General features: G+C 41.5%; 1 protein-coding gene and 2 long non-coding RNA genes across 4 annotated transcripts in view; 2 read left to right on the forward strand and 1 right to left on the reverse strand.

Annotated features, from left to right (window-relative positions):
* Positions 1–13,794, forward strand: part of LOC138684699 (uncharacterized) — a 337,043-nt gene extending 323,249 nt beyond the window's left edge. Inside the window, exons 9-10 of the long non-coding RNA XR_011323946.1 lie at positions 12,818–12,881; positions 13,540–13,794. This is a non-coding gene — a long non-coding RNA (uncharacterized lncRNA). The remainder of the gene's footprint in view (positions 1–12,817; positions 12,882–13,539) is intronic.
* The window catches only part of ANTXR2 (ANTXR cell adhesion molecule 2), a 120,232-nt gene that overhangs the window by 32,970 nt on the left and 62,979 nt on the right, over positions 1–24,283 (reverse strand). For both annotated transcript variants that reach the window (XM_069778904.1, XM_069778895.1), the window contains 4 exons: positions 20,462–20,503; positions 19,329–19,424; positions 15,143–15,310; positions 13,801–13,881 (listed from right to left, as the gene is read on the reverse strand). In XM_069778904.1, coding sequence (XP_069635005.1) covers positions 13,801–13,881; positions 15,143–15,310; positions 19,329–19,424; positions 20,462–20,503 — 387 coding nt within the window. The remainder of the gene's footprint in view (positions 1–13,800; positions 13,882–15,142; positions 15,311–19,328; positions 19,425–20,461; positions 20,504–24,283) is intronic.
* LOC138684701 (uncharacterized) overlaps positions 15,270–24,283 on the forward strand; it is a 67,749-nt gene continuing 58,735 nt past the window's right edge. The window contains exons 1-3 of the long non-coding RNA XR_011323951.1: positions 15,270–15,431; positions 16,449–16,566; positions 17,669–17,813. This is a non-coding gene — a long non-coding RNA (uncharacterized lncRNA). The remainder of the gene's footprint in view (positions 15,432–16,448; positions 16,567–17,668; positions 17,814–24,283) is intronic.

Raw genomic sequence — 24,283 nt, forward strand, 5'->3', positions numbered from 1 at the left:
GGCATGCTTTCTCTTTCTCTTACATTTTCCTCCTGTTTTTGTTGAAGTGTCTTTTATGCCTCCACTCCAGTCAGTAGTATTTATATCTCTGTTGTGATCTTGGTGGAGACAGTAGCCTGGGAAGCAGACTGTAAGAGGTGTCAGACGGAAAATGTTTGAGCGTCGACCAGCGCAAGCCCCCACAATCCCTGGTAGGAAGGGAGAGGAGAGCGGGCAGACCCTTTGCTGCTGTGAGGTGTCCTGGTGCTCTCCGTAACAACGGGGATTCAGCCCAGCTGGGAGCATCTCCCGGAGAGAACCGCTGCAGTTGCTTCTGAGGAGGCACCTGGGCCCATGCATGCTGGTCTTTGCCTGGAACAGCAGAGGCGGTGCCAGAGGCGGCTGCAGCATGAAGTGACAGCAGGTTCAATAAATGGAACAGGTCTCTTTTTGCTTAAAGACTGATCAGTGCTGCTGTCATACACTTTACGGTGTATACTAAGACAGTTCACAGCCTCATGTTTCTGCTTCATAACCACCACCTTCTTTAGCATTTCTTCTTACAAATTCAGGGGTGATGTACAATGTAATTAGGTGCCACGTTTTTAAAAACTTAAGTACTGTAGTGCTCTAGAGAAAAAGAGCTCACAGACGTTACACACATCGTAACGATCTCGGAGGTATGACAGTTACCATCTCGGGTATGGCAGCGGGGTTTACAGAGGCTGTTGGGATGCCTGATCCTGCAGCCCTTACTCCAGGGGGGCAGTTTTTGTTCATCCAAATGTTTTTTTTAAATGCCAGTAAGGAGCACCTGACTTTGACCAGACCAGAGATGCACATTTGGGGCAAATTTCTGTACTTCTCCCTTAATGAAAACACGCGATGGTAAAGCATACTCTCGTCAACAAAACTTCCCTGCTGTAGTGACAGAGTATACTGGTTTTCTCCTGACTTTTTCTGAGCCAAAGCCTAGTATTATTTTTCTTTCCCTAGGCAGAGCATTTTTGGTTTTATAAATCAGGAAAGAGTGACATAAAACATGCACTGAACGTGCCCAGGAGAGTATTCACAGAGTGCCAACTGAGCGTGCGGCTGACTTTTAAGGGCTTTCATTACAATCAACATAGGAAATATAAATTTAAAGAAATAGGAAGAGTTCTTTCCATTTACCTTCTTTTGGACTACTGAAATACATGAAAACTGAATTTCTGGAAGGCCTAAATCCAAGGTATTTTTCAGTGCTACATTCACAAATTGCTACCAAACCCTCGCCACCGCTGAGCCTAAGTGCAGCATTGGCAATTACGGATCTAAGTCAGTAGCAGGCACAATTAGCCAGAAAGTTGAGTTTTAACGTGGAACTGCCTTATAAATCAGGTATAACGAATAATTATTTCAGCTGAAGACCATTTATATTTACTACTCCTCAGACAAGCCCTTGGAGGAAATGTTACAGTCCCTTCTGAAAACCGTTAGATGTATCTTCTAGTGATCTGAAGTGGGAGGCAAGGTACCATAGCTCAGGATTGGCTGTGCAGGTTAATCCCCAGCTAGCACCGCTCCCCACACAGGCTGAGTGTGAACAGGCTGCATGAGCTGAACTAGAGTAATATGCCAGGAAATGAAGGGCTTTCTTAAATACTTGTGACCCAGACCACTCAAACCTTTAAAAGTCAAAATGTAGAATTTCACTTGCAGTTTGAGCCCCAGCTGTAATATTTATCTAGCACAGAGAAACCAGCTTTCATTCAGTAAAAATGTTATACTTGGCAGGGATTTAAAACATAAAATGGTATAAAGCGCTATTCCAAGCCTGACAGCTTTGTGCTGTTTATTGATTTGGCCCTGACTAGGAGCAGTGCTAAAGACATGCAGTTGGCCTTGATACCCCCAGGGTCAGGTCCGCAGACACCAGCCCAAAACTTTATGGGGAAAGTTGTATGAGAAGGCATACTGTCAATTTGGAAGGAAAAAAGGTAGGATAAATTGGATTTCAGTTTGGTAGGTCTGAAAATTAAATGCCTATACACCAGAAAAAGCAAATGGTAAGAGCAGGAAGGACTTCCAAGGAAAAAACATATGACTCTCTCATGCTCTGCTCACTAAGATTCAAGGGGTGCAAATCCACAACAGGCAGGCAGGTATTAAGAGCCACCTATATACACAAGTCCTTGATATGGGTTTGCAAGACCAAACTTACTGGAATTTGCTCTTTCTTTCATTTTTTTCTCTCTCTGTTTCTCTTCACTAGAGTGGGAAGGATGGTAACTAGCTTTAAAATACCTGACATGGCTAATTCATTCAAAGGGGCAGAGTCAAAATGAAAAATACCATGAAGGAGCCAGTATCATGCCGCTTTCCCTCCAAGTAGTACCTACAACCAGCAGTTTCTTTTACTGTGCCAACCACAAGACTGTATACCGCCGCACTTTTAAAGCAATGAGATTTGAAAAACTAGATCTAGAATTCACAGAATTCACAGAATGCTAGATCCAATGGAAACATAGTCCATTATACTCTCCTGTTCCTTTACACGCTTTTCTTTTCTTCTCTTTGTGTTATAAATACTGTTATCAAGAGGGAAAAAATCTTACTTAGTTGCCATCATAATCTTAATAAAATGCCCCATCAGGTTCATTAGCCACCTGTGATCTCTGACCATCTGCCTGGGGTACATCTATGTCGTATTACCAAAGGGAACCGATGTCTACTACTAATGCTTGGCAGATTGGTTGTCAGGCCTGACCCTGAGTATCATTATGAAAATGATTGCACAAACAAAAAAAAAGGTCATTCCCATCAACTGCCTGAGACTCAAACTGACTATTAGCGGGCAGAAGCCTCTGTCTATAGATGTTATTATTTTATTAATGAAATGAAATAAATGACCTGCGACTAGTTGTGGCTCCACTGTGATAGATAGTCTAGGTTTAAGACAGCCACCCAAAGCTCTCCAACGGTGAGGGCAAACGGAGCAGTCCACGCTACCTGAGGAATAGGGTAACAGGGCCACACTGGAAGAGAGAAGGAAGCATCCCCGACATAAGGATGTGCCCTAAAACGTTAACATCTCGTGTAACATTTCTCTCCTGGAGTGAGCGGTTTTTCTCTGGTGGCAATACGCACGATTTCTACGTGATTTAGAGACCTGCTACACTTTGTAACGCTGGGGTGTGCTTGGGTTTGCTGGGAAAGTCTTTCCACAGAACTGAGTTAACTTCCTAAGAGCCCTTAGGCTCTTCTGAATATTCAGCCCTAAATAATCGACCTTCTTCTGGGATCATACTCTACTTCCTAAAGATACCTGTCCATCACTTTACAACCATTCCAAATTTTAGCAGGTTTTATTTTGTACTATAATGTAAAATAAAATATCATCCATCTACTTTGGCAAAGAAAGATATAAAATGTGTTACTAGCTACCACGCGCTTTGCACCTGCATTTACCCTCTGTGATCCGACAGTAGTATTTTGCATCTGGCAAGGAAATTTATATTTCAGACCATTAAAGAATTTCTGTTGTTCCCAGTGGAAAAAAGTTATAATGAATTCCAAGGAAATCTAATCCTTTTTAATTTGATCAAACTGATTTAAATTGCAGGGTTTGGATAGCTAGACTAAGCAATAAAGATAGAGCGACATTGTGGGAGAAAACTACAGACTGAAGTGTGTATCAAAAATAATCTTTATCTATGAATGAGAAATCCTGAGCCCTAGAGTACAAGCAATGCAATGGCAGTTGAAGTGCTGTCCTTAGAGGATTACGCTAAATATTCACAGGCCATAGGTCAGTGAAACTGTTACTTATCATCTGGTTAGCTGTCCGACAGAGGCTGTTGAAGAAAGACGGTGAGCTTAGCCCATTTAAACTTAAGTGATTGATTTTCGTTTAGCATTTGTCCACCACAGTTATCAGAAGTTACAAAATTCATTTCAGAGTGACTTGCGAAGAACAGAATCATATGCATCCATATATACTTAGTGATATGAAGCAGCGTTAATAACTCCGTTACTTGTAATTGAATTAATTTTTTTTTAAGACTGTGTTCAAATTGCATGAAGGCTGTGACACAAGCCATCAACAAGCACCACATTCAATATTAAAATTAAATGTTAAGGCTGAGGGCGTGCCATTAAGTCACACTGTTGAGGGACAAAACTCAAATGTATTGAGACATTCTAATTTATGGATGGAACCTTAAAGTGTAACGGGCTTTGGCAACATATGGCACAGTCACTTCATTTACTAGGCGGCAATTTCCCCTTTAGACAAAGCATACAAACAGGCAGAGATGAGAGGCGTATGTTACTTGAAGGCACTCCATAAATATATTGCAGCTGAGTTCTTCAGAAAATATTACGGCTTATGAAGACTCAGTCATTTTAAAATGCTAATAACTCAAGTGTTTGGGGGTTTTTATTAATTCTTTATGGATCTATAGTTCATAATGGACTTAGACATGCAAAAATTGATTTCAGAACAAAAACCATTTTGAATTATTGGAATAAAGATCAGAAGCAATAAATATAATTTTCATCATTTTTCTTCTTTTTCTCCCCACCGTCCACCTCTAACATACAATTGTCACATTTAGCAACATGTGTGCTGTAGTCCTTCCCAACTTTTTATCTTCTTGTTCATTCCTTGCTTTAGCAAAAGCCATGCAATCAATGTCAAGATAACGGAACAGCTCCCTCACCCCGCCTTCTTTTCGATAATGTTGTATTAAAGTTAATGAGAAAATTTGCATGCGTGAAATGATTAACACGTGCAACTGCTTTCAGGCTTTAGAGGCTTTTTTATTGGTACAATGAGTATCTGGGTGGGCATATTTGAGCATACTCTGAACTCATTTAGCTACAATTTAGCACAAGCTTTTAATAAACTCATCCTAAGTAAGTCTCCCTGAGGTCTAGGCTGCCACAGCTACCTGCAGGTGACACTAACACCTTCTAGGCGATAGGTAGACTCTCACTTTCTAAAAATAGTCTTTCTGAGATGTTTTCACAACCCTTTCCTGTTGGTTAGAGAATTAGAGCCCAGTGAAGTCAAAGGAAAACTAGCCTATTTCTGTTCACCTGATTCTGTCACCAAGTTTCCCGTTCCAGAGCCTCTCTAGTTCCTAGTCAGTTGATTTCCATCATCACTTGTCTCTGTTTATATAAAGTATTTGTAGTGATCTCCTCCAAATGGCAGTGAAATCACAGTCTGAATCTTTTAAAACATGCTGGATCACTGTTGAAGAACGCTAGGACCTTTCACTTCTATAGCTAAGGAGAATCCCATCTGCAATAAACTATACTATTCCTAATAATCTTTGGGACCGTGAGAGCTTTAATGGTTAATGCATTATTTTTGCTCCACATAAAATCTTTTCATTTAAATGTGGTCAAAAAGCAAACTCACGGGGGTACACAGCCAAAGGAAATTCTTTGCTGATTCTGCGTGAGCAATGGGAGGGCTTCCCATCCACTCTTGGTGTTCGTGGCCTGCAACGTGGTTTCAAATTATTTTAGTTCCACTTCTTTATCTGTGACTCGTAGGGACAAGGCAGGCACAGAGCTATGTCAAGGAAACACGGTCATTAAAGTCACTTCATCCCTGGACTTCAAATTTCTGATGAGGTGGAAGAAATGATGCCATTGTCTGAAATCAAGTCCTGACCTCTTCAATCTGCAAACGTGGAGGCGTTCCCGACTCAGTGACAGCACTCCTAAGACACCACAACAGTGGATTATCTGCCAAATCAGTAAGACACCTTCTCGGGACGTCTGTTGCTACTAGGCTGTTCCTTCTCAGCAGAAGCATCTCAGATGCAAAGTGAAAAATTACAGACTGATTCAAGTGGCTGCTCAATGACTGATACAAGGCAGGACTTTACTAATACCCACATAGCCCACTAGTCTGAATGAAGCTATACAGGCTGCTAGAGATGAACATGCTGCAAGAGTAAGAAGACGTAGGACATAAGCTGTCAGTCTTCCACAGATGGGACTCTCATAAATACCTTAGCAAAGAGACAAAATTAATTCCTTTTTAAGAGCCAAAGTACTCTGGAATTGGCCATCAGTTAATTCCTATGAAATTCAAGTTGAAGCAGAAAACCACAGCAAGTCTTTGGCAGGTGGGTGCTTTTGTGGGATGCCCCTGTGGGGTGGTGCAATAGTTGACACATCTGTACTTAGGGAAGACTGAAAGCAATTTACTGCAGAAAACGAGCATGAGTTGTGCATAACAGTTTCAAGAGGCAACACAATACCCAAGAATGACATGAGCTTTCAGATTGTTTTGTATCCTTCTCCATTGACAGAGGTCCCTACAGCACTACAGCTGCTTGGTACAGTCTAGTTTTAGATGAGCCAAGTGATGGATCTCTATTGCCCAGGAAAAACTGGGAAATTCTTGGACTCAGTTGTCAGTAAGTCCTCCCTGATTATGGCCTTTTTTTCCTCTTCCTAAAAAACAGCAGTTACATCCTCCTCTCTAGTCTGAAGTATTTCAAACCATTCTTACTTGCTGTGGACACTTTAAGAGCAGAATTTTCAGCTCCTTACTAACTAAATGGTTGCCTTCTTATAATGTTTGCATTTTGCTTTGGAAAGCAGGACACAGCATGGCCCAGCACACTTAGCCATAAATGGGAATCTTCTGCTGTCACTCACAGAGGACTTAAAACAAAAGGCCTCCTCAGCCCTGGCTCCATTTCCATACATGGGATTAATCATGTAAATAATGTTCTGTAAAGAAAGGAAAGACTGCAGAAATTTGCAGCACAGTTCGAATCTGCGCAAAATTCAAATGCCAGGACTCTGTCACAGCGTTTTCTTTTCTTGCCTAGTTTAAGTGCTCAAATCATAATTTAATATTTCCTCCTGCAAACAGTACTTTGGTAAATGTCAAAGCAGCATTACTGGGATTTATCACATAGTTACGTAGCTGCAGCTATGGATAGCTGCACCTCTGTCCACTCTGGCTGTCCAACAGTAACTTGTTTAAAAATAAAAAAAGGGAAGAGGGAAGGCCTGAACACTAACTCATTGAAACTGTGAAAGATAAAAATGGTAATGTTTCCGTTTGCGATCTGTATGTGTCTGAATGGCCAGAGGCACACGGAGACATGTGCTGCACTTTAGGTAAACATGACTTAAATCTGCAAATCAAAGATTTCCATTTGAAAGAATCTAGATAAATGGCATATATAATCAAAATGGTTTAACATACTTATCAACATAAATAGAGGTATACGTGTTTATTGTGTGGAAATTTAACCTTTGTGCAAAGTGGTTTTTTTCATTTTCATCACATTTTGCCAAAGAGTGTGTGATGCTTCTACAGCTATTTGTATGCATATATACATATAAGAATTTCGTCATACAGAAATGTACGTATGTGTAAATTGTGTGAATGTAAATATAAGATAGGCCATATGTCCCAAAAGAGCATCTGATGTTGATATGTAGACAGTGCGTTAAGGACCTTCCTAATTAATAACCCAGATTAAAACCTCTTGGCAATCAATTAAGATTAATGACAGAAGTCATTCTCTATCCCCCTATGCCCGCGTCTCGGGCTGTGAAAACCCTGGGTCGTGAAACTTTAATCCTGTTATCTGCTGCCTTCTTCATCTGAAAAGCCTACAGATTAACACAGCAGACATTATCGAATTTACAGCCAGCCGCTCGGACAGCTGCCCTACTTTCAGCAGTTAATGGAAAAGGAACTAATCTGGTTAGGAGCGTAGGACCAGTTCATAAATCTGGACGCCCAAGACAGTTAAAGCTGTCACGTCTCTTCTGGACAGTAGCGACTGAATGAACCTGTCAATTTTCTTTTTGCTGTTTCTTGAAGGTAGCCAGTCTCTCTGTAAGCTGGACTAATGAGATACCCAGCATTAACATAAGCTACGTAAGGGCTGCGCCCAAGCTGGGAGCTGTGTTTTATGACTGGGTTTGGTTAGATACATACTGCCTTCTCTTCACTGGAAGCCAGGTAGTGATTAAATATAACTGGTTTTATTGCAATCCACTCCATACGAAAGATGTTTTGAGGAATTAAGAAAACAAATTTGATTTTTTCCCTTTTGAATCATGCCTAACGAAACAAACAGTTATTAAAAAAAAACGCACTGCCAAATTAAATGTTTTCCTTTAGTACAGCTTGGAGCAGGGGAAGAAGTGTAATGCTCTTTAGGGTGGCAGAGAAGGTATTTGACAGCTGTAACAAATTCATACTCCACCCAGGAAAGACTGACTTTTTCTTTCTTAATAGGCATTATCCCCGTGCTGCCAGCACAGCTTAAGTTACCGCGATGCACGGTATGGTGTATTTGTTCCATGTTAGGAGGCCTAAGGCACTCATCTTTCAGACAGCTGTATGTAAACTAATAAAGACAGCAAGAATTCTTCTGGCTGCACACTCTGGTGGCAGCTCAGCTTTTTAAAATGCTCTATTAAAGTGTATCATGGCTTCACAAAAAGTACATCCTATGTTGGCATGACAGTACTTCCATCAGGACCATCATCCAGCCATACAGCCTGCTGTCATCCAACAGCAATGGTAACAACATCGGTGGGGCAGTACCGTGCTCATGAGCACACTGTACGTGTGGCTGAGGACCCGTGCAAGGTCTGTCAGAGCCACTTTGTCCATTTTAGTCTGTGGGAGTACTAGTCAAATCGGTACGAATGTCACGACTTTAAAACTGACAGGTAGGTATCTTTCTTTCTACTATTTCATTCATACAAGTGTTCATGCTCACGCTAATGAATTCTGAAGGCTCATTTTAAAAAGAGCAACAGCACTCATCTGCACAAAGTGAGGGAGTGCCAAAAGTGACTGCCTACGTAGATGGGAAAATATCCTTGTTTCTCCTAACACCAGAACAACATCGCCTTTTAATAACGATGATTACTACTGCCTTCATTGATTGACAGCTAGCAAATCCAACTATTAAGGTAACCACTCTAGCTAGGATGGGGCACCCAAAAGGCAAACAGGCCGGACCCTCCTGGATGGTAGCCTGCAACCTGGTTTTAACAAAGTGAAGCTGTGATAGCCATTTACAGTGAGCATCCTTCTGGAGGAAGTACTACTATGTGGATGTTTTAATTGCAGAATATTATTCTGGGTCTTCAGCACAAGCAAATTCTAGTAAGTTGATAATTCATAATCGTGCTTATCTCTTGGCTATCGCTCACCATTTTAACAAAAGGGGCAGGCATCCTCTCCAAAAAAGACTTTCTTCTTGTAGGCAGGCCAAGGGACGACTGTTTTTCTGAAATTTATTTCAGTGCTTTGCTCAATGGGATGCATTGCTTTATGTTGGAGACCGACCTCTGAATTCAATCTGAATAGGGCAGTTTGAAATGAATGCTCTTAAAATGTTTTCTTCCACTTTCTGTAACAGTGAACTTAATAATTTTACCAGTAATATGGGTCTATTCTGGAAGTTTAAGAAAAACTTTGGCTCCAGTTTAGCTCTCAGGTCTACACAAATTCCTACTTGAAGAAGAGGCAGAAGGAATATTTTGGCAGAAAACATTTAAGAAAAAGAGGTGCTCTAACTCCCTTCTAATCTCACACATTTCATAAGTAGTTCTGCATCTTCTTACCACTGCAGCAATTTAGAAGATCCAACATAAACATAAACTTCGCTATATGAGTAATACTAAAGTTTCTTTTCAAAACCCTCAGTCAACAATTTCTTGAGCATAATAATTTCCATGTTCCACAAAAATGTGCCATACCGTATTATCATTCAACAGGGAGCTCCAGTGAACTGAGTCTTAAGTTGTAATATGAATTACTGCTAGGCGCAGTTTGATTTTTAGAAGTTTTAAACCAAAAAGTGCACTAAGTAGCCACAGTAATCTTTCTCTAACTGTAACTTGTTATTTCTCTACGCATTTCAACCATTTGCAGTGATTAAAAAACAAGCCAAGTCACCTTCATTTTCTTGAAGGCGGTCCTCCTTGGTTAGAAAATGGACAAACAGTTCTGGTTTTAGAGAATACAGGAGTAAACCAAATAATCCTGACATCACCAGTCTCGTTCCTGTTCCTATTACCCTGTAGGCAAGCAAACATCACTCAGTGAGTTATAAAGCACTAGGCTCGTAACAGTGCCAGCAGACGGGCAGCTCTGCTGCAAAGGTAGGTGATGAACTGCCCGTCGAACCCTGTGAAAGCATTGTTGGAACTGACGGCTGGGGTACTCCTAGGCACTGCAGTTAGTCTTTTGTTTAAGAACAGCGAGTTTTCTCTCAGTTGCAAGGCACTTAAAGCCTCAGCCTCCTAATAATTACTATTCCACGCTACAATTGACAGACTAAGCTAAAGATTTAGTATTTTCTGCCTGTGCCCATCGTAGGAATTACTGAAGAAACACAAAGGGAACAATAACATGGGCCTCATCTCAGAGAATATAATACTGTCCAAGTGTTTCTAACTGTAAATTGTGTGATGGTAACAGAGTTACAATGAAGAATATAATTCTTTTGTATAACATAGAGATGCTCACAAAGCAACATTAGGTTAAACAGATGTTTGTATTAACTCTGCAGCCATTATTATAAAAGAATCTTTAAAGCAGGTAAATGCTAATAGGCTTAAAATTAAAAACAAGTAAAGGTGTCTTCCTTTTTATTAGGCTGTTTTGTAACGTTAAAAAAGCTGGAAGTATTCTATAGTTCTACTGTAGAATTTCTTCTGGAATTAGCTATAGATTCTTTTTCCTTTTACCAGTCATACATATTTGCATCCTGACAGGGCCAAACAGGCTATTTGTGGACTTAAAAGACATTTGTCTGCATAAATGTAACAGGATCAGAATCTCGGCCACTATCAAATTGCACAAAGCAGCAAGGTCACATAAAGAATTTGAAAAACCCAGATGCTTAGCTTTAGGTGCTAAACTGCAAACTGGAAAATAAACACAAGGATTTAGAGAAAAGGAGGACCCTAACGCTCGCATTGCGAACCTGTGCCAAGTTCTGTTCTCATGCAGTAACAAGCTCCCTGGAAGAGGTGTTCCAGTACAGAAACAATGGCAGACACTCCTCTGCAGTGACACCATAACGGTGCACGCGTTCAGCTCCGCTTCCTAGCGGAATGTAACGCTGTGGACTGACGGTTGCCATAACCTCAGTTAAAACCCTCAGACAGTTAACTGGTTTATCAAAGTACCCCAAAACTACTGTGGTTCATTCTTCTTTGCCCCTTAATAAAAAAAGGAAAGAAAGTATCAATAGGAGTATGAATGCAGGGTAATGCATCATTTATAAATTATCTTGTTAGCGCAGAAAACAAAACATGGCTTTGAAAACAAAATCTCCTGCTGCGGACTCCGCTATGTTTGATGGGAGCCCTTCAAAAGAGTTCATGGCTTAATGGAGGCTGTTTATGTGGGGACTTCGATCTGTACCTGCTGTCCCCTGTCACTCCCTGGAAACTTAGCGGCAGATGTTGCAGCGTTAAGTTGTCTCTGAAGTGGCTCTCTGTCCTCATCTCCCCACCACAACAGAGTCAAACTATATTAGATCTCTTTATTTGTGCCCGAGGCATGTTTGGGAGCGCAGCTGTGTCCACCCCCACTCTACCTTTAGTGTTTCAGCCCCCAGGCGGCAAATGTGAGACCAAAACTGTTCTGCCACTCTTAACTACATCTGCTGACAATCCTGCAGCCTCGCTGCAGGCTGCCGAGGACCTGAGCATCCGCTCTAAACAGATGTCGGCGACAACCTGCTAGCTCACACCTGTACAAGCTTCCCTAACCTCACGGATTGCTAGCTGAAAAATTTATGACTCGAAGGACTTCCATCCACAATCAAAGCTTCCTGGCTCAGCCGCGTGCAGCCCTCAAACTGGGCCACCCTCAGCATTATCTGGCAATGTGGCAGAAGTGGGAGAGGAGAGAGAGAAGGAAGAAAAAGCTCACTCGCTCTGCTTTGATACTTCATGCCTCAATTTCAATTATTTGATCAAGGACTTGAATTCAGCAGTGAATTCTTCTACAAATGTGAACTACCAAGTTCTTAAACAATAAAAAAAAGAAGACAAAACAAAACAACTATGTGGCTGCCGTTTACCATAACAGTGCTTCTGAAGTAAGTGTGTATGCCTGTCTCGCTGTACATACATGTGACTGCTCATCCGTTCACTGACTTAAACCCATCAGGGGTACAGCATGGAATCTCTACCTAGCAAGTTATGAACAAGTATAAAAATTTTTCTTCCCGAAGGTATAAAATACCGTGCCAGACAGAAATTGCACTCCTACAGTATCACAGGTCACACCTTAACGACCACTGGTTTAGATTTTATTCATCAGTACAAATTCTACTCCTTTTTTCAGTGGGTATACTGAAGATTAGCGAGCTACTTCTCTGTTTTTCATAAACCAAGATGTTGGTCAATGTCTTCCTATCGAGTCCAGAGAAGGCGGATGCCTGACTTCACAGTGGCTCAGCAAAGCCTTCTCTGGCAGGCAATTTTTACAGTAACTACCTGTCTTTATGGTCAGAAATCCTCAAAACAGGGCCTGACTGACAGGTTTTTGGCCTGTTCAAGCATCATTTCTTCTACGTTCCTATTTACATTGAATTTACCTGTTAAACTGTATTGTACTGTATATTTTGTACGTAGATTTGTTACTGTTAATTCTGCTACATGTAACGCGCACCATTCATGCAAACAGTAAATAACTTGCCAACGTAACAACTAGAATTATAATGCTAGTATTTGACTGTGTTTCCTATTTGCAGCACTGCACTTGGTCATTCTAATTCTTCCAACACTCGTCCTTGCCTTAATTAAATCTCACCTTTTCTTCCTTCAGATCAGTACCAAACCTCATCCCAGGAAAATAATCTAAATACCGACTACCTCTCATTCTCTCAAAGGTAACTCCCTCCCTTTAGCCCCTCTAATCCTTTTATGTCATGCTCATGGTGTATGTTGCAAAAATAGCGTTCTCACACACTACTGCTTTGTGGTACGAGAGAATCTGGCGCGCCCATCTGGGGCCGGTTTGTTGAGAAGAAGTTGCTGTCTCATTTAGAGGAAATCCTATGTCTCTTCCGATGTGCCACAAACAGGAAGCTGAATGGTCCCAGTAGATTTGAAATACCTTGATGATAAATCAGTTCCTGAGATAAAAGCTAAGATTTGAAGTAATACTTTCTTAAGGAGTAACCACCAGAAATACACAGTCTAGCTTCACTATAAAGGGTTCAAAAAATAACTCTACTTCCCAGTCGTAGCAGTGTTTGTAGTGAAGGCCACTTTTTCGTGGGTCATGAGTGTTCTAGAAGAAAGGACTGTCTGAGAAAGAAGTTTGCTCTCCTTTTTTTTCTGTGAAAGTTGCTTTTGGTGTGGAAGTGCAAAGCTGTGTGAAGCAACTTGCATGAAAGTTATTGTTGGTCACTTAAGTTTGATATGGTTTTAGTATTCTGATTGTGAGACTCTACTCTTACAAATGGCTGGTTAAAAGAAAGATTTGGGTATTTGTTACAGAGAGTTTATAATGAATGATGCGTGTGCTATGTTTTTGTTTTCCAGCTGAACACACAGAAAACACAGAATCCTTCACTCTGCTTTCAGGAGATCCGTGTTTCTGCAACATGTCTGGGCTGGCGTGATGCATCTTTCAATGCACTTTGTTTCCCCGATGCGTTATTTTTCCTGTTGTGCCATTCTTTTGGCTGCAGTGCTTTCTTTAGTTAAGGTCACGGAATTACCAGCGTTCAGCAGCTGCTAAAGCCTCGCCGTAACATGCCCCCCTTTTGCCAACCGTAGCGGATACGCGCGCCATGCACAAACCTCATCTCCTTGCTGTGGTCGCATCAGAGAGACTCTGTCATACTGTCTTCGTAACAGCGCCCACAGTGCATCGAGTCGACCCTGTGGTAACAGAGCAACAGGACTTTCAGTACGATAAAATCAGTCAACGGAGAGCACACCACGCTTGGTAAGTTACTGTCCAAGGAGATCCATAAGAGAAATTTACTGGCAGAACCAGTTCCTTAGAGCCGGATAAGCGAAGTAGAGACTTAGGCTGTGTCACCCACGCCACACAGCTGTGGTGCTGCTCTTGCCCATCAGTGAATGCTAGGTACTGCACTCTCACCTCCACTGGGAGCGGAGTGGCTATGACCAAACCCACGTTTACTTCCGAGCAATCTAGAAGTAGTATGTTTATTTGCCAATATTTTGGGCTGAATTGCCACATGTCCATCTGGGATTTCTCCCACATAAATGCGTTTGTTTTTACAGCACATATACAGCAAGTTCATGATTCTTGGGAAGCCTCGGACGTGCTAGGCACACAGTATACAGCTGATTCGTACTGTGCTTAAGTCCCACATGTAGCAAATGCAGCAGGTTCACTGCGAGCGCTCAGGCTGCCTGTGCAGAACACGCATAGCAGCTCTGATGCTTGTCAGAAGCATCCCGCTCCGCACGAACGGGTTGCAGAGTTGCGCCTGCGTGTGGACAACACGCCTTCAGGACCTTCTCGTGGTCAGAAAAGACTTGTAAGGAGTTGTGAAGACAGAATAGAGGTATCTGTACTCCCAGCTAAACCTGTGTATTCTTTGCTCTTACACATTTAAAGCAAGGTATTTATGGGCCCATCTTCGGTTTTTATGAAGAGCTTGTTACAGGTTTGCAAGTGACTCACGGCAACTAGAGAGGAAAATGCCTTTATTTTATGCCGTTTATTATGTTTTGCTTGTTTGTCAGACTTTTTGCATTATATTGTTTTATATAATTTTTTGCTTTTCTTGGACGGTAATGAGTATGTGTGTTTAAAACTTAGTTTAACAGCTACAAACTGTGTAGTTTTAGGCTTAATTACATACACGTTGAGATACACCAAATGCCAATACAGCCCCTGTAGATTTTAGTACTCTTACTGTATGTTATGTCCCTTTTTGGGGGAAGGTTAACAGAATGTGGTAGTAATGATGAAGTACTGCATTTAGAGCTGAAAACTGCTCCTGCTATTCATCCTGAGTAGGTGTTCGCTTTGAGAATAGTACGTTACACTTGAATGGGACTACTTAAAAAATAATGTACAGTTCAGCATGCATAAGACTGGTAAGGCAGACAAAATCCAGCCTTTAGTACAGAATTATATTGTACTGAAGACTAAAAAGATTACCTTAATTGGCGTATACCACTTCTCCTGAATGGCTGGTGAGGTAGGCTTTGGTTTAGGTGGTTTAGGATGAAAAGGTTCTTCTGGTTCTTCTGGGAGTTTCACCACAGCATTTTTTGCTTTTTCTAATCTAGCCCCTTCTTCAGTGGATCCTTTATCACCCCAGCGAACCTAAGGAAAGCCAGAGTTCAGACTTAAATGCACTGTATGCAAAGGACAAGGAAACTGTTGCAAATAACAGTAGCAGAAGAAGTTTGCATTTGGACGAAGTTCTGAATAAACGAGAGGGGAGGTACTGAGGAAAATGCTCCCTCTTCATTTTTGATGACAAGCATTCTTAGTTAAATACATTTGTAAATATGAGTCTCTCAGTAGTGAAAAGTCAAGAGAAATATTGAAGAAAATTCTGCTGTGCATCACACAGGCTGTATAGGAGACAGGAAGTCTGGGAAATCTTCTCTAATTAATGATGTAAAAAGATATTTTCCAGTTCTGCTTTATCCTAAAATACTAGACCTTAACCTGGCACCGATGAAAGCCTTGACTTTTGTCACCCCAGATTTCCTAACACAGCATGTTTGTTGAGAACCCCAATTTAGACAGAAGGTGATACTTGAGCAAGTTTTAGCAGAAGCTCCTTGAAACTGCTCAGGTTTTCAAGTAGTTCTGCAAGAAGACACATACTGGAGAAAACGCAGATGAAGCAGTCTAACCTGCATAATAAGTAAATGTAAAACATGTAGCAGTGTATATTTTATCACTGCCACAAGTATATAAAATATATACAAAGGGTTCAAAGAGAAAGGAAACCTGGATTATTGCTGGTGGTGACACAAGCACATATTTCCACTTCCATAAAAGGTTGTACTTAACTATGCTGTAAAGAGGAAGTACAGGAAAAAACCTTCCCTCCAAGAGAGATGATTTGTCTTGCTACAGTAATCTTATTCCATCTTGTAATTGGAAATACCATGCAGCCATTTCAGCAAGGATGTTTGCTGCATTGTGCAAAGAAACAAACCTCGCCAAGACTGCTACTTTATCATCCAAAAAGAGCATCTAAAAGCTATGGCTGGAGTTGAAAGTTCTTAGTAAAACTGGCCTGGATTATTTTCAGTGCAAGACTTTCTAAATCATGCCGTCTGCTGCAATCTAGCCTGTAAGGAGGATCCGATACACTTAAACCCAAGAAATTAAATTCTGACATTACATCTTGGGTAAATGTGACACGCTGATGAGTCACGGAACCGTTACTGGGAAATAGCTAACCGTTACTGCAGGACTCCACCAACGTACTTGTTTTTTTCAGGGACCTCCTGACTGGAGTTGCCAGGCATGAAAAGAGAAGAATCCAAGTAAGAAAAAGCAGAGAAGACTGACCTTCCACCCTGAGGGAGAGAATTAAGAGCATCACTGCACACTGCTTGGTAGGTGTATGTCAGTTCTGGCTTGCTACCTGCCAATTCAAGCACTTGAAAAGTAGGCAGAAAAACAGTGGCATGCAACAACTGTCCCACTGCAAAGGGGCACCAGGAAAAAGAGACGACCCTCGTCTTCTGCTAGCCGGAGGGAGAGAGGGAGGGAGGGAAGGACAAGACTGCTCCAGGTCTTGGTAGGGACACTCTATAATGTGCCAGGATAACTATACCATAGGATGAGAGAAGGAAGCAGCCTGACTTCTTCATCCTTACCAGCACCATATGCAGAATGTGCGGATATGGAAAGTGAGGAAAGTATGTAGTCTAGCCCCCTTCAGAAAAATTAAATACCTTAGAGGAAAATCTTGTCATTTTATCAGCACCACCAAGTGTTTTTTACCACTGTGATCTCAATGTAGAGAACAAGAGCAGCAAAGTACGACAGAGCTTAATTTGGTCTGTAATACTATAACTCACCTTAGTAAAATTCAGACCATCGAATCTTAGGAGGGGGATTGTTTTGAACCTTTCTGTTATTTTGAACTTTACTGTTTGGCTTGCTTAGTGATTTCTTTTTCTCACTGGGGAATCCTCTGTCTGCAATATTACAATGGGTTTTCATGTCCAAGTAGGCCCTGCTGAGTCATTAAAATGCATCTGTATCTTTCACTGTGATCAATGGTACTTTAACGGTGTTTTATATGAGGTTGTTAAAATGTATTTTAAACACTGTTAAAACCATTTAGAGATAGATGGTGGACTCCTTACTGATAAAATGACCTTCTCCTTCAGATTAAATTGACTTCACCCATAAGAAACCAGAATTTGCAGTGTCTGACAACACAACTTTGACATAAAAACTTACTGCCTTTAATGGATGGGGTCTAGAAATGACATCACAAAACTTTAAAGCAATGCCAAAAGACAGATCTAGAAAAACTGAACAACACTGGCTAAATTAGTCTGGACTGTCGCAGAGGTGTGAAGCTAGTGGGGAAGGCAGGAGTGAATGTGTCACTGCCCCAAAAGGGAATATAGTAAGCGAAGAGAAGTAGGATAGGAGCGCTAAGTGGAAGTTTACTGATTCATGCTCTCCTTTTCTCCATGCAAGGCAGCTGCCGGAAGAATGGCAGAAGAGTACAGCACAAAAACAGACAACTGCATTACCACATGAACTGAAAACAGGGAAGAAATGTAATGACTAATCCAGCAAGTTTTTCGTTGGCCACAGCTCAGAAACCACATTTAACTGCCGCGTAAGGAATAACCTCCCTTTGACCCGCTCACCTGCATCATCTCGTTAAGAGTGTTTTTGTTTTCTCTCTGGCTTGTGCACTTGCCCTGCCCTGATTCACCAAACAAGCAACGTGCTCTCTTGAGCCAGTGACAGGTATGAGGTCTGATAACGCTCCGTCCGAACAGCTGGGAATGGGCTGTTAAGCCAGCGTTTCCCTCAGCCCACTGTTACAGATACTACAGGACAGAGGTAAAGCTCCATTATCAAATGCTGAGGCATTGATGATGCAGTGCCCAACCCCAAAATTTGTTAGTACTCCCAGGTCCCAGAGAAGGACAGAGACACAGCTCCACAGAATGAGGTACCTTTCAAGAGCTCATGGTGGTGTTGCCAGCAGCTTCAACTGGTTTACACCTTCAGCCCTTAGCTCTGCACGAAATTCCTAGCACAGATGAACAAGTCGTCTAACCTAATCATTACTTTCTGCTCTCTTCTTTGAAGAGGAAATACTGTATTTTTGTCATGTGATGAACACGCATTTCTTTATGGTACTCATGTTACTTGTGTTCATGAGGTATCTATCGGGTTTCTGTTTCGTTGCGGAAGATCCCATTTACAAACCGTAACGATTTAAACCATGGAACCCCCTCCTGGAACTCCTCCTGGAGGCTCATCATGGCTGCTGTTAGCAATCCAGCCTTGTAATTCTTTATGTTGGAACGTATTTTCTAGTTTGCCTCTGAAAAGCACTGCACTGCACTATTTTCTTATTCTGAAGTCTGAAGCTCTTCTAAATTAGCAATTCTGAACTGCTGAAGGAAACACATGTAAGCAACACAGCTTTAAACTTGCATGTTCTTCTGCTGCGTTTAAAGAGAACCCAAGTAAAGCTGATTCTTAGGCCAATACCTTTAAAGTTTCGTCGAGATAGATCAATATGGCCTAGGTGGGTATTTCAGACAGAGACAGTTTCCTAGACTGAAGTTAAAAAATGCAGAAAACTGCTCTGCAAATTCCATAAAGGCTGACTTTACTATAAAATCTGACATAAGGACGTGCCCATAAGGATGCACATTTTTCATTCTGTTTTAATTAACATGATGCTATCATGTCTCTTCAAAGACAGGCACTGTTGTCGCTGTGAGTTCCTTTGGGATCAAGCCTCTCCTTAGCGTCACCATTGTCAGCGCATTTGGCTGGCCCACAGTTGGAGGACTTATGTTTCACTGTAATTTCTTCCAAAACATTCAGAAAAGGCTCTCACTCTCTCTTTCTCATTAGCTTGATGGAAAGAGCATGTCTTCAGGCAGCTATTTAAAGTTCCAGTCAAATGGAACTACTGAAAGCTGTTCTTTCATAGGCAAGGTCAAAATTGTTCGATCCGGTAAAAAATTTTACAAGGCTTATGTCACTGGGAAGGGAGCACACATTATGCCTTTGTATTTTCAGTACACTTTAAAAGTCTTTGTTTCCACCATTTGCAGCCTCAGAGAGCTTGTGTTTTAGTGAATTGGCATCTCCATATCGTACAAACCTCCATCCTTTTAATTCCTCCAACTCCTCGTCCACCATAGTAGGAAGCATCCACTGTGGGCCATTTCTTGGTAGGCAAGGGCTCTTGTTCTTCTTCCTGTCAAATTCAAATAACATTTACTTTAAAAAGATACCTCCCCCAGCAGTGTCTTTTTAGTATATTTTACTAGAGTTCACAGAGAGTAAGTTTTCCCATGTTAGGTGTGAAAGATCAGATACTTAGGTTCCCTAAGTGTTCACCAATTTCCAGATAAAATCTGGTCATGTTGGGAAATGCTTTGTTGTTCTGCATGGGAAAAGCATTGGTGGCAACCATTAGGAAAGTCCAAATGGGGAACCTAACTGTGTAATCTATTGACAATCATTTGTTTGCCTTGGTCCTTTTCCTTTCCACTAATAAAAATAAGCAGAACACGCACAAAGAAAATGATTTGCGGTGGCTTCTTCTACAGAAAATACAATGCCTTCAGGAAGCCAGATCATCAGTCCTACTCGTTTGGATTCAGCAGACGGTGTTCAGCAGATCTGCAGATAAAGGTTGCACAGCCAATCACAGTTTCCTAAGCCAACCTTTGTCAAACTCCCTCTTGGCTGCCTCAGCTCAATGAAGTGTGCCTTATCATGGACTTAACTGTCAGAGTACACTTGAGTACGCTCAAGCAATTGGCTAAATCAAGACCAAGGGGCAAAAATACTGAAGACACCAGAAGATCCTCTAATGCATCACTGCCCATAAGAGAGAGAGAAATTCCTTTATAAGGGTTCTTCAGCGTCTGGAATGCCAAAGCTGTGGGAAAATGCTGTTTAAGTCATACGTGAATCTTCAGACTGTTACACAAGAGCTACTCGGTCTTTCTGCTTTCGCTGCAGAATTGGGAAAATAATGTTCAACTATCTTGGGAAAAGCCCCTAAATATTTCTGTGGATTTTGGCTTAATTCATGCCACGCTGAGACGACTGAGACAAACAGAGATTTGGACTTTGGCCACCCCACTCTCATCTTAAGGCTTCCCATGGGGCAGTTCTTTTTTCTTCAGCAGCTAGGACAAAGAGCCAGATTCGCAGAACACAGGAAAGCACAGAGGAGTGGTAGCGTGTAACCAGTGTGATGAGTGGAGCACCGTCATACCGTACCTCTTTTGGAGCTGGCGGAGGTGGAGGGGGATCTTTGATGACCTGAAAGAGCCAAACACATAAAAGCATAAGGAATTGCACTGGCAGCATCCAATAGCCAACAGAAAATTTTAAGAGTGAACTGCTTCCATCTGAGTCCCCCACATCTGCTTGCAAACTGGCAACCGCTGCTGCCAAGTCCCTTGGGTATCGATTATCAAGGCCTTCTGGAAATTAACACCATCCGTCTAATAGAAAATAACATCAATTGAGTGGCAGACACTCTTTGGGCAGACGCGTCTGCTGCTTTGCTTCCTGACCGGATAAGACTCAGTCATTCTAAGTAATGGCCAGTGATGAAACCCTATGGAGTTAATTAGCAAGCCTGGGAGGAAAAGCATCCCAAGGTCTATGTGAGGTCTTGCATAATCTTGGGCCAAGATGCCTGCTTCCTTGTGCCATGCTGCTGGATAATTTCTGGCCCTATGACAAGTGTGAAATGCCTTCTGCTAGCTCAGGCTTCACCTCTAGACGTCCAGATCGTTTCCGCAGATCTCACATTTCAGATCTAATAATTTAAGTATGTAGCTCCTTGACTGTTCAGTGTGGAGTGCCTGCAAGTGGAAGTTACATTCACAAGGCTTCTTAAACTGTTTCTGGATAAGGCTTGCTCTTAGGTTAATTCAGTTACACCTATATTTAAACCTCTACCTACAGTTTCTTCCTGTTCCCTTTGTCACATACATACTGTAAATCTCAGGGAGTTTCCCAGTACTTGACAGGAATCCACTGAACAGTACAGGGAGGGGAAGAGGAAGGCAGCGACCCTCTTAAATGATGAAGATGAAAACTGAATGCACAGCCATCCTTCCACAAGAAAAGCAGGTTTGTAAGCTGAAAAGAAGTATTTCAGTGATATCAAGTCATTTCTTGTGCTTGAATATTGCATAGAAATGACTAAAAAATACCCCATGAATATAAAGGAGTCTGCTTCTGTTATGCCTTAGTATTATACAAGCATAACCAAAACTGTCCATGATGACAAATACCTAAATCTCCTAATACAGGATTAAGTACCTTAATTGAAATATGCCTTATTTTATTCACTCCGTGCTATTAATTATAGTACTTTAATTTACCACTGCCTATAAATAATGTCACTGCACAGATGTATAGCATCATACATAAAAGAAACATATTTTTCTTCACCAATAATCAGGAGTTTTCCTTCTTGATTTACATTTCAAGTCACAGTGCCACCAAGATAGTTACTACTAACTGCCTGAACAAGCTATGGACTTTTAGCACTGGATACAGGAATTTTGTCAAATAAGAGAAATAAGTTATGGCACCCATGGAAACATTTCTCCACAGCGCTTCAGGTTTAAGATACTGAATTGTTCATCAAGCAAGCTCAGAGTACTTTGAGTGGATTGGAAAGTCAACTATGGATTTTAACCAGACGTCCCTTTGCTGCGATGATGTTGCAAAAACATGCCGGAAATTATTTTTCCTTAAATGTTTCTGAATACTTTTTCTTCCCATCCATCAGGAAATATCAGAAGACTTAACAGAAATCAATTATTTAATTAGTGCAACATTCCTGAGAGCCAGAGTGGAATTACTGCCCTAACTTTACAGGAAGATGGGACAGATTCTGAGAGATACTTGGATGCTGAGCAAGACTGTCCAAAGCATGAAGATATTTAATTCTCACTGAAAGCAATTGGAAGACTGGAAACGGTAAAAGAGTACCTTCAATATATTAAGGGTCACCTGATCTTATTTGATTCCCATTCTTATTTCCCTTTTGCCTGTCTCTAACGATTATCTCAAAAAAATGTATTTCGCTGCCAAGACTGCAAGCTGTACAGGGGGGAAAGGCCTAGCTGGGCGTTGGATTTATATGAATGCATATTAAACGGTATTATCACTCCACACTCTATAGTTCTACAATTCTGAAGTCTTGCAATCTCTCCTAAGCAAAGACACCTTTGCACAGTGAACTTCTTTGTGATGCATGCTAAAGTTTGCTTGGGCCCTACGCCTACTGATATTTACGGAATCAAAATTTCTACCCTGGTGAATTGAGAAAAACTCTTACCTGTTGACCTCACTGCGCTTCAAAAGTCGCAAGTCAATGGCAGTTTTTGTTTGACTCCCTGATCAAAGGATCTAATCCTATGCCAGCTGCTAAACTCCCTGAAGTTATACGGTAAACTTGATTTGAAGCTAACCAATACATTAATTAGCTGCTATTTCTAATAGCTTCAGAAAATGAAACTTGTTTTACATGTGACAGTGGTGTGAGAAAATAATCTGCTTTGAGTAGCAGATACTCACCCCTGCTGACAGAAGTGGAATGTAAATGCCTGCATCCTTATGTTTCCACAGGCTCCTCACACACTCTCCCTCTCTCACACATGCACACGCACAAAGATTATTTTCAGTCTTGTGCGATATTTCAAGTGAAATCAGTAGAAAGCCGTTTTTAAAGAAGAGAAATCCGAGGAACCCATGCGGCTTTGGCAGAAAACAATGCAAATGTAGCATGAAACTGCACATACTGAAGATCATAATATTGCAAATTAACTTCTCCTGAACTTGATTCAGATTGTTTAAATATGGAAGACTCTGAAAAAATGCTGCTGTCTTATTAACCCCATGTAGAGATGGATTATTTCCTAGTTTTGTTTTGTTTTGTTTTATTATCATCATCACCAGGCAAGCCTGCATCTCATTTATTTAGTGGCAAGGAATGAAGTCTTGAGTTTGGAGGAGAGCCGATTTCTTAAAAAAAAAAAAAAAAGAAAAAAGTTAGTTGCTTCAGGCAACAGTCCCTTTGATCTGCTCATTAACACTTTTCAAATGTTCGCGTGATGTGGGCATTAGGAAATGTCAGCACCAGAGCCTGAAGCCAGCTTGATGCAATCATATGTTCTGATATTGAGGGAAGAGTGAAAGAACTGTCAACAGTGAACTGCCTTTAAAAAACGGCATGGGGGGGGGGGGGAGAAAAAGAAAAAGGAGTCCCTCTACCCCAACCTGTATGTGTACATGGACCTCATAGCAAGAACGTTGACAAGACTGAGTCCTAGCAAGGATGAAGCGGAGTGCCCGAACCACCTGAAGCTCACCACTCTGCCTGCAGGGCAGTAGGGATTACATGCTGTGTGGCTCCGGACGTTCATTCTGTTCCGTCTGCAACACTTTTTGCCTCTCTCTCTTCCATTTGGTTCTGAAGCACGGGATGCTTACAAGGTTTGAGGGCTGCTGCTTTCTTCCTTGCTCCTGTTCTTTGTCCCTTGAAACCAGACACTCCACTCTGCCAGGGAAGCAGGCTCAGAGGAAGGGAAGAGGAGGTGCTGCCTGGCCCTAATATGCTGCCTCTCTCATCAAGGACACTGGCACCAAAGCCCAAAACTACATAGCCAGAAGTGGCAGTAACATGTACTGTGAGAAAAGGAACGCGTAATGAGGGAAGAGAATGGAGGCACAGTATAATGATCTGAGGAAACGGACATCAAAACAAAAAGAATGGAAGAGTCAGTATTTGGTAATAGGTTCAGTGCAACCGTATGTGGTTTTGGAACTCAGTATTGTTGCAGCGATGAGTTCTAAAATTACCTTTTCCTTTTAAAGAAACAATATCCATGAGAGATGGGAGGAAACAACAGAGGGCACTAACATTTAAAGTGCCATGCCTTTATTGCTCCCGTAGAAGTCAGGCCGCTTCTTAGTAGTAACTTATCAATCTACAGCTCAAGACTTCTCTAGAAAGAGCCGATTACTCCTGTACCAAACACTGTAACCAGAAAAGATGCTCAGGGTAAGCTACTGTCC

This window comes from Haliaeetus albicilla, chromosome 1, assembly GCF_947461875.1.
Source record: "Haliaeetus albicilla chromosome 1, bHalAlb1.1, whole genome shotgun sequence".
NCBI lineage: Eukaryota > Metazoa > Chordata > Aves > Accipitriformes > Accipitridae > Haliaeetus > Haliaeetus albicilla.